General features: G+C 58.0%; 1 protein-coding gene across 1 annotated transcript; it reads left to right on the forward strand.

The window, feature by feature from the left end:
* Window positions 1–1,650: 1,650 nt before the first annotated feature.
* Window positions 1,651–4,479, forward strand: GGS23DRAFT_122163 (cation efflux protein). The gene is made up of 8 exons (XM_051511093.1): window positions 1,651–1,654; window positions 1,878–2,254; window positions 2,341–2,390; window positions 2,468–2,512; window positions 2,603–2,750; window positions 2,806–3,044; window positions 3,143–3,460; window positions 3,727–4,479. Exons 2-8 carry the CDS (start codon window positions 2,164–2,166, stop codon window positions 4,231–4,233), a joined length of 1,398 nt encoding a protein of 465 aa, XP_051370712.1. The 5' UTR covers window positions 1,651–1,654; window positions 1,878–2,163; the 3' UTR covers window positions 4,234–4,479.
* The last annotated feature ends 11,713 nt before the right edge of the window (window positions 4,480–16,192 follow it).

The raw sequence follows: 16,192 nt of genomic DNA on the forward strand, positions 1-16,192 counted from the left end.
CCGAGCTAATAGCCACCAGACGGACTCGAGGGCCGTGATCTTGATTTTTTTCGGTGTTACCTACCTAGCATGCCCTCCCGTCCGCGAATCCGGCTGCTTACTAGACACCTGCATACCTGTAACTGATCGGCTTTCCTACCCTAGCCTTATTGCCTCCAATTTTTCGGCATTCTGCGCCATCATATCCTCGAAAAGAGACGGTATGGAGACCTTGACAGTCTTGCGCTTCGGTAACGCAAGCACGTACCCGTAGTCGATTCCTCTACGCCCGTCTCCAGGGTCAAAAATCATACCCAGATCAAGAAAGGGGAAAAAGCCCTATGCGTAGAGCTATTCGACGAGAACTCGGCGACACTACGAAAACGCACACGACCCCGGTCGTCCTCGTCCCTCATAGTCGTCCCCAGTTCATACACGACTCGTCCGTCAGCAAACATCGCGACCTGCTCCAGATTTCGTTCCTCGCAACGGTCAGACTATTCGGCTGTGTAACGCACTACAGACGCCCAGCCGCGCCCGCCACTGGATATGTGGGAGGATACACACGTGTCGACGGAAATCGTTCTCCAATCAAGCTCACTGTTGTACCCGGACGCCTCTCCCTCACGTCCCCCGAAGATTCTTAGTCGCCGGGTATTCGGTGCCGTTCACGCGGAATACTCCTCACTTGCAGATTGCCATATCACCAACCACTATCAATGTGGTGGACAAGGCCAAAATTTCCCCCGTTGATCTGTGATGCCTTCACGGGGGCGGTATTGTCACCCGGCATACGTCAGACGTGTAGCGCAGTGTTGTTCGAGTGACTCTACCATGATTCCGTCCCACCTACGGATTCGAAATCCCGCGATCATATAGCGAGTAGAACACGGTGGCCATGCACTTCAAGGGTAAGTGCGGTGTCTAGATTCCCACCTCGACTCGTCACAAAATCCTCCAGGTTTGAACTCTATCCGACCAATTTTTCCCTATCGATTCACCCCTCGCCATTTTACACCGACGTCAGGCCTACTCGGGCAGGACGGCCTTTAAGGCAGGTCGCGGAAGCGAGATGCATGCAATGCTACCATTCTCCGATAACCCGACGCATACCTAGCTCTCGGGGAGGGATCTAGATGCGCTGCGGGCAAACTGAATCCGGCAACTGTCCACGGTATGCCGCCCTCTCCTATCTAGCAACCCGGTGAGTTGGCTGTGCTCGATAGGTCTGCCAGACACCGGAACGGCCGGTTCCCGTGGGAAAGAGCACAGGGGCACACACACACTTATAATACACATATATCGGGACATGGACACGCGTATATGTTCACGCTCCCATTTATACATATCCGTGGCGTTTGGCATATTGATATAGTTCATGAGTGCATTCGCGTTCTATCGTTTACTAAGTCCCCCCAGGCTAAAAGAGAGAGATAAAGGGGATCTCAACCTTAGGGCCACCCAGTCAACACGTTGTCATTAGCCGGTGTCGTTTCGTCATATCCAAGTCAGGCGGATCCGTAAATCACACACGTTTATCTGCATCCACAACGCCGTCGGGCTCCGTTGTCTTTGCCAGCGCAGAGGCCATTCTTTTCCCCCCCAAGGCTAGGGATTTCACGTCTCACTGGTGATCCAGAAACAGCACACGCATTCGGGAACCATCCATTCTCAGGTAGGTGAACACTTTACTATGCCTCTGTTCGACCGACGAACGGGAACTGATATGTTCGCGAAGGCTATCCTTTCGCTTAGAAGCATAGCCAACATCTTCGGGCCTTCTATCTCTCCTTCTTCTTCGATCTCCATCCGCCCTGCAAATGACCGCGGAAGGCGTTGCCACAGTATTGCTGTTTCCATGAGGCGGTTTATATTAAACTCCCGTTAACGTGCTCAAGCAGCAACACCTCGTCGCCACGGCTACTCAAACCGAATTGCCTACCTCCTAGTAAAGGGTTGCGAAGCATCACTGCCTCTTCTACATCTGTTTTCCACCGTTTAGGCCCGAACAGGTTCTGCTGTATTGGCGCATAAGTACCTATAACAGGCATTCGGCGCGGTTATCAACGAACACCTACCCGCTCCCCTCGTTGTCCAAGACTCGGCGATCATCACCGATAGTCTTGACAGTCAATCCTCCAGGCATCCTGTTTCCGGCTCCAAACTTGCACCCTGCAATTGCCTATGACCATGGCTTGGCTTCGGCTCTCGTCGAAACAGACGCTATATATCACTATAGGCATCTCGTTCACATTCTTCATTGCCGAGATTGTTGGTACGTTGGCTCGAAGCTCGACCTCTTTTAGTACCTTCTGGGTATCAGTTACCTGTTGACTTCATGCTGATTCTCGGCTGTTATAGTGGCATTCTACACCAGGTCTCTAGCTCTTCTCGCGGATGCCTTCCACTACGTATGCCGGACCTCTGCTAGCTTCGATGACAAACTCGGCCCGCCCGCCAAGTCCGTGCCCAGCTAACACAACTCCAGATGAACGACCTCATCGGATTTATCGTTGCCTTAGTTGCAATAGTTGTACGTTCTTCCATTCCAAATATTCCCCTCTACCCTTTTACTCTCGAAGTTGGGATGGCTTTCGAAGAACGGGATTAAGATAAATACCAGATTTCGGAATCTGCGCAGTCACCGAAGGCCTTCTCGTTTGGGTGGGCGCGCGCCCAGTTACTCGGCGCCTTCTTCAACGGCGTCTTCCTCTTCGCGCTCGGGATCTCCATCTTGCTCCAGTCGATCGAGAGGTTTATCTTCCTCGAACGTGGGTGTCTTATAATCTGCTCCCCTTCCCTTACCTTCCTGACCAACTGCTACAGCCGTCGAAAACCCCAAGCTCGTTCTCATCCTAGGATGTGTCGGCCTGGCATTGAACATCATAAGCGCGGCTGTGTTGCACGAGCACAGTGGCCACGGCCACTCGCACGCGCATGACCACGGCCAAGCTGAGGGCGACGGCAGCGGACACAGCCGCAACCAGGTATGTATTGAGGCCGGCATAGGAGGAACTACAGATGTCTCGAGCCAGGACCGGGATGACGACGACAAACCCCCTACGGTAAGTCTCTCCTCTCCACGCAACCCACACGCCAAACGCTCCCCGCGCCGCGGGACCATTTCACTGACACGGAAGGGCGGCGGGGTCAAAACATATAGCCCACTAGCGCGCATGCGGAGCACCGGCACACGATCACGACGCTGCAGTCGCCGGGGCGGGACCTGGGGATGATGGGGGTGTTGATCCACGTGCTAGGCGACGCGGCAAATAACGTCGGGGTGATCGCTGCGGCGCTCACCGTGTGGCTCGCGGCACCGGCGCCGGGACGGTTCTACGCCGACCCGGCCGTCGGCGCCGCCATCGCCGCCATGATCCTCGCCACATCGGTTCCCCTCGTCAAGAACAGCGGCCGCATCCTCATGCAGAGTGCACCCCACGGCGTCGACCTAGGCGACGTCAAGCATGACCTCGAAAAGGTGAGTCGCCGCTGTCTTTATTTCCTCGCCCTACTATGACTGGTGCCGTGTCCATAACGGCGGTGTCTATGGTGGCGGTGTCTCGCTTGCTTCCCCGGCTATGCGTGGACTTGCGCCCCCTCCCCCTAAATCTAGAGACGTACTAGCTCCATCATTATTCCTTCGCCTCCCCATCTTATCTCCTCATATTCGTCGTCGTCGCCCCCTACAATTTCTAACTCTCCTGTCTGTCTGCCTGTGGGCCTCGGCTCACTCTCTCCCACTAGATTCCCGGTATCGAATCGGTGCACGAGTTGCACATCTGGCGGCTCGACCAGAAGAAGGCGATCGCGACGGCACACGTCGTCGTATCGGACGCGCACATGACCGACTTCATGGCGCGCGCGCGCACCGTCGCCGAGTGCCTGCACGCCTACGGCATTCACTCGGCGACGCTGCAGCCGGAGCTCTCGGCAGCGGCAGCGGCAGCGGCAGTGACCTCTTCTTCCTCCGCCGCCTCGACCGTTGCCGTCCCTGGGGCTAGCAGCACCGAGGACACCGATCGCAATACCCAGGACGGCGGAAGCTCTGGGATGTTTGTAGGGCAGGCGGGAGCGCAGACAAGCGCGCGCGCGGTCGCCGCCACCGCCGCTAATGATGGCGCGTCGGCTAGGAGACGGCGGCCCGAGACGGCGGCAGCGGCGGCGGCGATGGCTGCGACGTGCCAGATCCCGTGCGGGAAGCTGTGTGAAAACCTGAAGTGCTGCAACGTGAGCACGGGACATTTCCGGTAGGTCGGGACGGGCAGTGCCACACCTCATCCGACAAGCGGTGGCCAGGCGAGGGGAAAGGACAAGAAAGAGAGCAGGGGAGAGAAGTGCCCTCTAAGGCTACGCCGCCTACGTGCAGCAGAAATTCGTCCCGAGCCTGATGGCACGTTTTGGACTCGGCCAGGTCCGAGGCGCGGATACGCTTCACTGCCTGTCTGCTTCGTTTGGGGTCTATCGCAGGCATATCTCGCCGGTCGGCCCTTTACTCGCAATCCTTAGGAGGAGGAGGAGGAGGAGGAGGTGTCGCGAATCTACAGATAACTCTTCTGGGCGCGGCCTGACACGTCGTCTACCCACCGGAATCTCATGACTGTGACATGATGTAGCACGGAGCTCAGCGTAAGCCATCAGATACTGCTCGTCTCCGGGTGTTCCAGGCAACGACCGCGCCCGTTCCAGGCCCTCGGGAATAATCGTCCCCCGGCCCGGCCCCTAGACGCCCCTATCACTATACCATGGGCGAGTTCTTCAAACCCGGCCTATCTGCCCTATCCCCAGCCGCGTACCGCGTGTGCCCTCCTCGATCTTCGCCCACTCCCCCCCCCCCCCCCCCCCGGAAACTTCACGACCTTGTCCGTGGTCGCGGTCGTAGTCTCACCGCCGCGAGCAGCCGAGGGCAAGGCTGGCTAGTCGCCAACCGAGTTACCGCGCCTCGTCGCACAGCCAGCCGTACATCCCATCCCACGCCTTAATATACCTATCAGGTAAGGCAGTCTACGCGCCGACTTCAGCAGGTATCTCCCATGCCTTCTCCTCGCGCCTCCCACCCGCTTCTCTTCTCTTTTCTTTTCTTTGCTTTTTCTTTTACAAAAAATTTCTCTGCGACGGCGCCGTCGTCTTTGTGCGCCCCACCCCCACGCTTTCTCTCCCCCCCCCCTCCCCTTTCCTCTCTCGAAAAGCCCGACGGCGCGGGCGGCGAGGCTTCGCGTGGCGGCGGCGTGGCGCGCTACCCGCCGCGCGGCCGCCGCCTCATTCGTGCGGCTACCCCCCCCCCCCCCCTCTTCCCTTCCTAGGGGCTGTCGCACCAGCGCTGCGGCGTGTCGGCTTGCCTGCCTACGTATATGCGCGCGCCCATCGCATAGGTAGGTACGGCCTACCGCCCTTGTCGCGGCGGGAGGGCAGGGAAGGGGAGGAGGGGGAGGGGAGGAGGAGAGGACGGGTTTCCCGGTTTCGTCGCTGGGAGTGGGGTGGGAAGGGGGGCGGGAGAGGGAAAAACGTGGGGGAGTTTTTTTTTTTTTGGTTTTTTGTGCGCGGCGCTCGATGTAAAAGTAGGTAACCTACCTGTGTGCACCTGTCTGCGAACGAGAGCGGCTGGCGCGTTAACCTCGACACACACACACACTCTCTCTCTCTGTCTCATACCCTCTCGCCGAGTGCACTCAACTCCCTTGCCTCGCCCAGCCCAGCCCGCACGAGTGCCCCGTTTCGGCTGCCGGTCGCTTCTTGCGTGGCACACGTCTGCGTACAGGGCGGGTGGGTAGGTAGGAACCTATGTAAGTAGGTCGTCGGGGGGGGAGAAGCACGGCACGTGCAGGCCTGAGATGAGCGAGGTTAGAGCCGGAAAATGCAGGCCGCGACTTGGACGGCGAGACGGGCTGCTCAGGGCGGGACATCGGACGGTCACCTTGTGCGAATCCACTGCGCCACGGGTAAGGCGTGTCTCTTCGACATGCATATCAAGTATTAGATATATGGGTGTGTATAGGTATGTATGTATATACCTACCAACCTGACAGTATAGACATGTGTGCGTGCAAATATATTTGTAGGTATGCGGCTACGCGTGCGGGACGCTCCTCTGTGCATATCCGAGCCGGGGATTGCCTTGCCTTGCGGCCTCCCTCTCCGCCGTTTGCGGGTATTGATATTCGGCGTTGACTCGCATGATCATGTTACTTGCACACTTCGCTGGTACGAGGCCGGTATGCATAGGCAGGCAGGTAGGTAGGTATGTAGGTATGTGCGTAGATGTGGATGTGGATGTGGATGTATGAGTAGTCGTTCGCGCTTTGCTGCGACCCAGCGCCGTCTCCGCCCATTATGCCCGTCTCGTCCATGCCTACATCTGCGCAACTCCTTGCCCGCGGCGGGAGATGGGCGCCTCCCATATCCCCGCCACATACCGTGACATACATTAGGCCCCGTCAGAAGGCAATATGTGGTAAGTAGCTCAAAAACCTCGCCTTTTCTACGCGCCTTACTAAAGGATAGCCTCAGGTTGGCGGGGGCTTCGCATCATGTGCGTGGCCGCATGTTGAATATCTGCACGTCCACATACCCAAGGTAACCGGGTATGCGCCTCGCAAGTCACAATGGGGGCGGCGAGCCCTAGAATTCGGTCGACGGATGCGGTGGCGGTTCCCACTCCCAGGCAGCTAAACAAGCGCCATTGTTGACCCGTAGAATTCTTCGTGCGGATCGATGGTGTTCGCTCTCCGCTCTCATATCCCCCCTCCCATCTGCGGTGCCTGGCATCGTGTCTCTCTGCCCGGTCACGTTCTCCCCCTCTTCTTCCCACTTCCCAATTTCCTGTCCCCTCTGGCACGCGTCCTGCCTCGTCCCAAAGCGACGAAGATCGACCGCTTCCCCTTCTCCGACGTCGGCTACGTCGCGCGAATCGGCATCGCAGAGGCCGGCAGACACGTCTAGGCATGCAAGCGGTAGGTAGGTAGGTATCTCTCTCCATGTCGCTGCTAGCCCAGCTGGGCTTAGGGAGACGGGGGGGCTTTGGGCGGTCTCGATATGTATGTATATACGCATAATTAGAGTGAAGAGGCGGGGGAATCGTCCTGGACCTGGGATCTTATCAAGCAACCGGGCGGTGCGCGAGTAAAAAAAGAAGAAAAAAAGGTTGAAACCGTGGCACGATTGCCGGCGAGCATAAACTGTGTGAGCAATACCTTAGGTACCTAACCTACCTAGGCCAGGTTGCCTCAGGGTGGTAGATTACCTAGGTAGGTAGCGTACTCCCCTATAGACCTGCCAGTCGGTACCCAGGCCTTTTAGTTGGGCTCGCGACAGAGGTGGCCAGGTACCTAACGCTCTCTCGGCGCCTCAAGTCTTTAACTCATAGGCGCTACGCCGTCGGGTCCCCTCTCCCCTATGCTACATGAGGTAGTACCTACCATGTACTTGGCCACTTGGTCCCTCTGGTTGGCCTCTGGTTGGCCTCTGGTTGGGAAGGACCCCGCGAGCAGGCGGAGCTTCGGAGGGCGAAGAGAGGAACAGGAACCTCTGTCCGGGTCAGATGTGCCTCGTGCACGCAGCGCACCGCATGTACCTGGCTCTGTACCCCGAACGTACCCCAGGCGACGCATGTGTAGCCGCGAACGCGCGATCCGCATTCCGTAGGTGCAGCCGAGAGAGAGAGAGAGCCGTGCGACCACACCTCGCTTCCCGCCTGCCTGCCGGATGCCTACCCTTCTTTCGAGCCCGCCGCCCGCTGCCACCACCCCCTCGCGGCCTCGCTGCTCGCTCACAAGTTCCTCACTCCGTCCCTCCCCCCCCTTTTTTCCGCCGCGCGCGACCGACCCCTCCTCCTGTGCCCCTCCACGAGGAGGTATCCCGTTCTCGTCTCCCTGGGGAGGCAAAAAAAAAAAAAAAACGGGCGTCCATCGATTCCATCCCTCTGCTACCCATCTCCGCTGGTCTTACGTACCGGCCGGACCTGCATTGCTACCACACCCACGGCGGCCGGATCGCCTCCCGAATTCCTTTTTTTTTTTCCCTTTCCCCTCCCAGCCTCTGCTGTGCTGAGGTGGATGTGACAAGATGCGGAATCCCTACTCTCAGGCCTGACCGTCTTTCCTCGCGCTGGCTTGCTTACCTTGCTTACACTGAGCCCGTCTGGCCTCTTGCCGCGCTTCCCTCTGCCCTCCCCGCCTCGCCCAGGAGGGACGCGAATGCGCGGGTCGATATACCTACCTGCCTAGGTATGTGTGTGCGCATGAGCGCGAGGGCCTCGATCTATCCCACTTGCGCGACACCGAGCACCTGTGCAGGTGGTAGGCAGGTCGCATAGCGCATAGGTATATGTATCGACGTATGCACACTACCTCTAGGTAGGTAGATATATTTCTATGCGTACGCAGGTAGATGGTGGGCCTGGCCGGCCGTCTGGCTGGTTGGCTGCGTTAGGTGCCGGACTGCAACCGCCCACACCCTCCCCTCCACCCTTGTCGACACCCACGGCGCAGCAAAAGTCCCTTTCCCTACAGTATGTATGGGACAGCGCCGCCCGCATCTCTCTGCTCAGCTTTCCTCCCGTTGCAGACCCGGTCCTTGCACGCACATCGTATCGCCGGAAAGCAGACGGACGCAACCCGCATACCCGGGTTGCCCTCCGTGCATCTTTCTTCTCTTCCTCTTCCTCTTCCTCTCTTCTTTGCTTCCTTCTCTCCTCGTCGCCGCGCAGACCTCTCTCCCTCCCTCCTCCGCGCAGTGCTGATCTCGAATGCTGGCCGTGGCTACGGAACCCGCAAGTCGCACACCTGATACCTAGGTAGGTAGGTATGTAATAGCCGGCTAAAGGGGACGGGCGGGTAGGCCCGGTCCGTCCGTAGGGGTACGCGCGTAGAAGGAAGAGAGCAGCAGAAGGAAGGAGGAGGAGGAGAGGAGGAAGAGGAGGAGGAGGTACCTAATGCAGGCAACGCATGTAGAGGTACGTCGCATACGCGAATATATACGATATTCGTGTGCGTCTACCTATATATACTGCGTGGAGGTATGTAGGTGTGCAAGGTATGGTAGGTACACCTTAGGTACCCATCCATGCAAGTTACCTATATATAGCTGCAGACTCGTTGTCCATTATACAGCGTTCCGTGGCTGCTTAGGTATGACACCCATCCCTGCGCCGAATTGGTCGGCCGGCGGCCAGATCACCACGCATCTGCCGGCCTGAGAGCCTGCTGCGAGAATGGATCTCTCTCTTTCATCTCTCTCTCTGCCTCTGCCTCTCTCTCTCTCCGTTTTTCTCTCTGCCTCCCTCATCTCTCTAGATCCTACACACGCTCACACATGCCTACTCACGCCCGGGATTCCTCTCCCCCTCGTAGATCTAGACCGCGACAGAACGTTATTTCGACAGGTATGTGCTGGGATGCCGCGGCGGCGGCACGGCCTAGTCGAGTTAGCCAGCCCGGCGTTGTTACTTGCCTACCTCCTCTTAGCTTACCTAGGTTGAACCTCCCATCTCCAGGCATAGTACCTAAACCGCATGCGCAGGTGAGGAATTTTTCGCAGGTAATAGGCGGTGCGAGACATTGCAGAGCCTAGCCTCCTAATAAGGCTGCATGAAGCTGTCTGAGGTCCTTTTCCAGGTAGGTCTGGGCAGCTTCACGGTCCGGTCCCTACAGCTATACCTACCTCCCTACCTCCTCTGTAGGTACCTACATAGCCTACTCTACTCATACACGCCTGCGCGCGCCCGCGGACTCTTTCTCTCTTTCTCTTTCTCCCCCTTTCCCGCCATCCTTTCGATTTCCCTTTGGGGGGGTTTCTCCGCTTCGCCAGCTTGTTTTTCTTTTTCAATACTCTCGCGCTTGCTTCTTTTCTCCCCCTCTCAGACCGGCGGCGGACGAGACTAGAAGAATAAGAAAGCAGGCAATACTCCTGATAATAAAAATAGGGAGGGGAGGGGAGGGGGGGAGAGCTGGCGGCGGGTGACTAGCCTTACATACCTACCTAACCTACCTACGTACCCACGCCAGGTACCTACCTAACCTACCTAACCTACCATACCTCTGCACGCCACGCGCGCGTGCAGACGAGCGCCCAGCGCGCGCCGCGGCGGGACGAGGCCGAGGAGAGGCCGGTTCGGTCTGGTCACCGCTAGTCGCGGGCGGCCTGGGGCAGCTCATCCTCATCCTCTGGCTCTGGCTCTGCGCCGGCAGAGGGCGAAGGAAGGGAGGGAACGAAGGGCGGCGACGCTCACCGGTCGAAGAGCCCGGGAGGTAGCAGTGTGTGGCCGGGGGCGCGCGATGCAGCACGCCGGCGGGCGCACGCACGCACGCACGCGTCCGCACATACAGTGCATGCGCATACCCATACGTACATACACGTACATATATACATACTGCAGATACGCACCGGTGCTGGCCTGGCTCCTCCTCCTCCTCCTCCTCCTCTCTCTCGCGCGTCCCGTTCGCACCCGCACACCGCATACATACATACATATATGCACGGCACGTATGCGCGGCGGGGAGGTGCGCGGGCGAGTCTCGTCGAAGGGCGGGTGCGGGGGGGAGGCGATGGGCGATGGGCGATGGGCCTAGGTACATACTTACATAGGAAGCACAAGAAGAAGGGGGAGGGGAGGGGGAGGCTGGCATATTCCCACCCTTTATTTCCTATCTACCCAGAGCCCACAGAGGTAGATATCTGTCTACCTGTGCTCAGGGCGAGAGGTGTCGGGTGTTTCCGGGGATGGGGACGCGTCGAGCGATAGCCTCGATGGATGCGGACTGTACGAGGTGGGTGGGTAAGCACGTAGGTAGGTAGGTAGGTAGGTAGGTAGTAGGGAGGGAGATGTGCCGGCCGATGTAGATGTCAGCCAGCCAGGCACCGATGGATAGATAGATCGAGTCTTTGGCGCGAGCTCGATGGACCCGGCGCACCCATCGCACGCGCCGACGTCGTCGTCGTCGGCGTTGGCGCTGGCGTTGAGGGGCCTGTTGTCCCCTTCTGCGCCCCCCCCCGCCCCCTTCAACCACATCTCTGGCTTCGCGGGCAACCCATGAGTAATATACCTAGGTAAATATATACATACATATGTGTATATATACATATATATCTACGTCCGAACAAATGGCCCTCGAGACAAGGCATGAAGCCATGGCAATGGTGCTGTCTCCGTTTGTTCCCTTTCCCCTTGCCAACTCCCACAGGCCCGCGCCGCTTCGTATTCGTCGTTTACGGGCCAACTCGGCACGGTTATGTAGGTATATGCATATCTCTACGAAGTACAGACCCGCGGCACCCGCATCTGTGGGTTCTGCCCTAGCTCCTAACCCTTACCGCCTCCCCCCAGACCCCGACCCCGGACCACGTTGTCTGGGGATGGTGGAACATGTCAGGCTGGACCATGCCGGGTCTAACCGGAGAAGGGAGGGGTATGGGCAGATGCGATGGGCCATCAGAGCCTCCTCCTGTCTCCCCGAGCTGTTAACGTTAAAAGCGCCCACGAGGATTGGCTGGGAGACGGGGGGCAGGGGAGTAAGACGTGCGAGCTTGTCGAAAGCCGGCAAGCCCAGCTGAGACGCTCGACCTTCGTCGACAACGCCACCCATAGGGAGCAGTGCCGCTTCGGGCGGGAGCGGCATGAGGACGCACCCGCCTCCCCGTGCTTCGAGATGGCGACGGCGAGGGCGTGGGAAAAATTAAGCCGAGCCCGCCGATGGCGGGAGAGACAGTGCGGGTAGGAGAAGCCAGAAGAACGCTGCTGTTCCCGAGCTCCCTCCTTCCCCCCCTCTCCCACCATGGCCCAGACGCTTCAGAAGCCACAACACGCTACGCTGCTCCTCATGCGCAAAAGCGTCGAGGCCGATCGTCGGGAAACCGGACATGATAGGACCACCGAGGAGACTAAGCCGCCCCGGTACCTAGTTGAGGAAAAAATGGGTGGGGAGGAGGGCATATAGTAGGCAGTATAACGACGGGATGCTGGTATAGCGTGCGCAATTTTGCGTCGTGACTAGACGAATTGCTTCCGTGGCAGGCTGTACTAAAGCCAGCATAGCGAGGTCTCAAGGCGAGATCGATCACCACGTATGGTATCCGCCTCGCCTGCGGTCGGCAGGCGAGTGCTGGCAGTGGCAATGCCGCAGTGCTTGGCCTAGGCGTCCCGGCCGATCGACGTGCGGATCGTGCTCGATAGGCAAGTCGCCAGGTGCGCAAAGCTGCAGCGAGTCGCGGACGCAAATTGCAATGGCCCACGAGCGAGCATGACGTAGACCGGAGCGAAGCTACGCCTGGTGCAAATTCGCTCACTCCCCGATCGACCGGGGCCCAGAGGCCGGTTTCAGGGGTCGAGCAGCCTAATTTTGCACGTTACATGCACGTCTCTTCGCTTCTCGAGCTTGGATGCAACCCTCCCCGTGTGTATATGTAAGTCGATGTGCGTAAAGCAGCCTGGGCATTGGCCCGGCGCGCGTCTAGCGAGCTGGCGCTGGCGCACCACGCCGTGTGATATACGCCGTTTCCGGATCGATATTAGGGCCCGAGGGGGTGAGAGGCACGGGAAGCCGGTCTACCCGTGGCGCGACAGCCGGCGATTTTCTATCCAGAACGGCGCTGGGCTATACACAGACGCTTCGCACTCGAGCCAATGGCCGGGGTTGTTTCCCACTTAAACCCTCCCGTGCCGACTTGCTCTATTCGCCTGAACACCAGACATCCTGCGACTCTTTTTGTGAGTCTAGGGGTCGCTGCGCGTCCCGCTCGAGCGATCCGGTCGTAGTCGGGTGTGCAGTTGGGTCTTTCTCACTTTGGTAGGCGGGACGATGCAGCCCACCCACCGCCTAGACGCAAAGACGATCAAGAGCATAGCCGGAGTGCCGAGGGCCAGAGTCGTCACCCCAGCTAGCCAACCTCAGTCGAGGACTGGTTGTGATGCCTTACCTGGACGACGATCGTCCTAATAGCGCCTGGGCCCAAGCAAGCAGCTGCAAAAGTACGACTCCACGTCTTATTATCACGTTCCATCACGTCTGGATGCCGGCGACGCTACGCGGGTGATGCTAAGCGGATCCCCAGATCTTCGGTTCGAATCGCCGATGGAGCTTCAGCGGAAAGGATCACGGGGGCTGCCAAGGTACGCGGAAATGGGTTCTTGGTATGCACTGTGGTCGATTACAACATCACCATCTGCTAGTGAGATGATTAGAGCAATAGCTCAAACCGGGGGGAGGGGGGGATGCTTACCTGAAGCATACTACCAGACCTCGACGAAGGTGTAACTCAGTATGTCAATAAGAGAGGGCGATGCCTGGCCAATGCGCTGGCGACTCGCCAACCAGACTCCATCCGACGATCGTCTGCTGGTTTAATCGGGGTCGCTGGTGGCCGGAGCTTGGGACCTGGAACCTGGAACTGGGCGAACTGCTCGATTTGCGTGAGTATTTGCATCTGCATACCGGCAGTCGAGAACGGAGCCAGGTGCGTAACGTGGGGCGCTGCGCAGGGCACGAATGAATACAGCTACGGCGTCGATCGGCATCACCTGGCCGAATTGCAAGCCTGACACCACCCTCACGCCAAACCCCTGGCCAGGATCAGATTGGTCAGACCCATCGGTCTATAGCATCGCCGTCGTGTACCTATCTTCCGCCTCATGCGGACTGGACGGGTAGGGGTGGGGTGCTTTTTTGGATCCTTTTTTCTTCGCGAAATTGAGAAGAAAAAATATAACGAATACTCCACACGGTGTTTACAGAGTCTAGACGAACCAAGGTCCCTCTTGGCTCACTGTTGTGAAGTTATACGGCTGTGTTGACACGGGTCAATTGGAAAATTTTCCTCTTCTGAGAAGAGGAAGCCCATTCGAGGCGGTCGAGATACAAGATGAGACCACGAAGCGCTTCGGTGGACATTGCTGGATAAACTAACCCAGGTAGCCAAGAGAAAAAAAAAAGATTTGCCGGCGGAAGAACAACTACGAGCTCGGCGAAGACGAGACTAGCAGGTGGAACGAGCGAGTAGCCCACTAGCGGCTTCGACGACTATTTTTCACGATTCCCGGTCGGGACGCGGTGGTACTGCGGGAGACTTCCATGTTTGGGTAGACATGTTCTCGGCTGGTCTGGCTGTTCCCGGTGTGGTTCCAGGTTTTGGTTCGATGGAGCACATTGCTGGACTATCCTAGACCGGTGCAACTGGGATCGCATGTGAAGTCCGCGGCGGAGCGGCCGTCAAGCCGACCTGAGGGCCCAGGCCGGTGACTGGCCAGCTTGTATCACATTCCTGAAGGCGCATCGAGGTTGCGAGGCGTCGTCTGATACCAGCAGCAGCTGGCTGGCCGGGCTCAGAACAAGCTGAGCCTCAACCTCGGATCGTCCAAGTTGCGACACGAGCATGGCAGCCGCGTCAGCTATACGTAGAGGGCGCGGGTGAGATCCGAAATGGTTTCTTCTTCTTGTTGTCTCTTTCTTTTCTCCGTTCGTAACCGACGCTAAGGGGTGATGGGGCGCGCAGAAATTTCAGCCGGCCTTTCGTCCGTCCTCCCGTCCGGCCATATACATTCCTTTGGCGAGGATCAGGCTACAACATGTTCTCACCGCCTGGATGTTGCAGCTGGTTGATTAATTAGGCATTCGGACTTCTCGCGTCGCCTCTAGAGCGGGAGCTGATGAAGCCGATCGTCATCATCAGCACTACGAGTCCTCATCCTGCTCCAGGTTTCTAGTAGGCGGATGGGCGTCGTGCATGGCCGATCCAGGTCCATATGTCAAACATATGTCACGAGCCGGCTAGGCGTTCCAATCAGCTCTGGACAGAGAGATTTCAGAGACGGGATTTTGTCCTCGAGCAGACGGGTCGAGATAACATGCGCTAGCAAATACCTACGCTACGCCGAGGAGCCCGTATCCGACGGATCCTGAGAGTGCGATCGGGAGATTTATCAATACGAGAGGAGAGGGAAGGGAATGTCGGCGTTCCAGAAGAAAGCGGGAAAAGGTCGCGTGTACGAGTCCCGAAACAGGGATCAGCAACGGGCGCCAGCCAGTAGAACATGGCTCGAAGGGGCAATGGGTGCCACGATGCCGGGACGTTGTTGGACGAGCGTAGCATTCTGACCTAGATGGCAGAGGGCGGATCGATTGATTCAACTATGATGGACCGATGAAGCCCAATGACATGAGACAGACAGAGGGAACTGAACCGCATTGGTGCCTTACGTACCTGGGTACCTGCCGGATGAGGTACCTCCAGAGGTAGATGCCTCTCTTCCAGGTAGCATGGAACCCTCCTCCTATACCATGATGTGGGAGATGTACCGAAGGTACGTGTGGCAGTTACGAGGCATGCGTATTAGCGGTAGACGGGACGCAGAGATAGCTCGACGACTATTTACGTGTGAGAGAGAAGCGTGCAGACAAACGTGTAGGCATATATCGGCGAAGAAGGCTACCTCTAGCTAGCTAGCTACCTTATGAGTATAGATGTGTGGCCTTCTATGAGCGAGTAGTAGCAGGATTAGGGGGGATGTTGTCGAGTTGACCAGAAAGGGGCGGGGCCAAGGAGGGAGGGGTACTTCTAGTCTGGTGTCTACTGCAGCACTTGCATGCGTACCCGGCGGCGGTGGATCGATTGGACAATCTGGCCCCAAGTCGATCCGTTTAGGGCCGGTTTGCTGCTGGGGTGTTCCGAGCCCAGGTTAGGTACATCGCCTACGCTATGCTGTACAGGTACATAGTACCGCGCCCTGGCGTGGGTTGGAGCCCCACCAGCCTGCACCGCGTGGCCGGGATTTGTTGACGGTTGATTGATTACCAACCCGTGGAAGTGCGCATACATGCGTTTACATGGCTCACGCCTGCGCACCTACCTGCATACATGCCTGCATATACCTACATACCTGGCCTGCGCACACGTACATAGGGTCATCATCTCTCACCCATCATTCACCGCCAGATCGCATCGAATCTGGCAGTCCTCCTCTTTTTACCTGTCGCCAATCCCGGGTTTCTTAACTGCCGCCCTAAATGTGCTCTGCACGGCCGGACGAGTTGGTGGGGAGCTCAGAGCGGGCGAGGGGTTCTTTTGCCTCTGTTACCTTCCCTTGTTGGCAATTGAGGTATAAACCACGTTGGGTACGTACCTATATAGGCACCTACAACCTGTCAGAGGGCATACCTACCTCGTACATGAATGTGGCTCAAGGGGCCAGGGCACCCTGCCCGTTGCTGGAAGAGAGATATATATA

This window comes from Durotheca rogersii, assembly GCF_024521655.1.
Source record: "Durotheca rogersii strain YMJ 92031201 chromosome Unknown GGS23scaffold_15, whole genome shotgun sequence".
Taxonomy (NCBI): domain Eukaryota; kingdom Fungi; phylum Ascomycota; class Sordariomycetes; order Xylariales; family Xylariaceae; genus Durotheca; species Durotheca rogersii.

Excerpts from the sequence above, each read along its gene's own strand:
- GGS23DRAFT_122163 (XM_051511093.1), top strand. The coding sequence starts at position 2,164 with ATGACCATGGCTTGGCTTCGGCTCTCGTCGAAACAGACGCTATATATC. Across the intron at positions 2,255-2,340 it reads CTTCATTGCCGAGATTGTTG|TGGCATTCTACACCAGGTCT; the intron begins GTACGTTGGCTC and ends CGGCTGTTATAG. Across the intron at positions 2,513-2,602 it reads TTGCCTTAGTTGCAATAGTT|ATTTCGGAATCTGCGCAGTC; the intron begins GTACGTTCTTCC and ends GATAAATACCAG.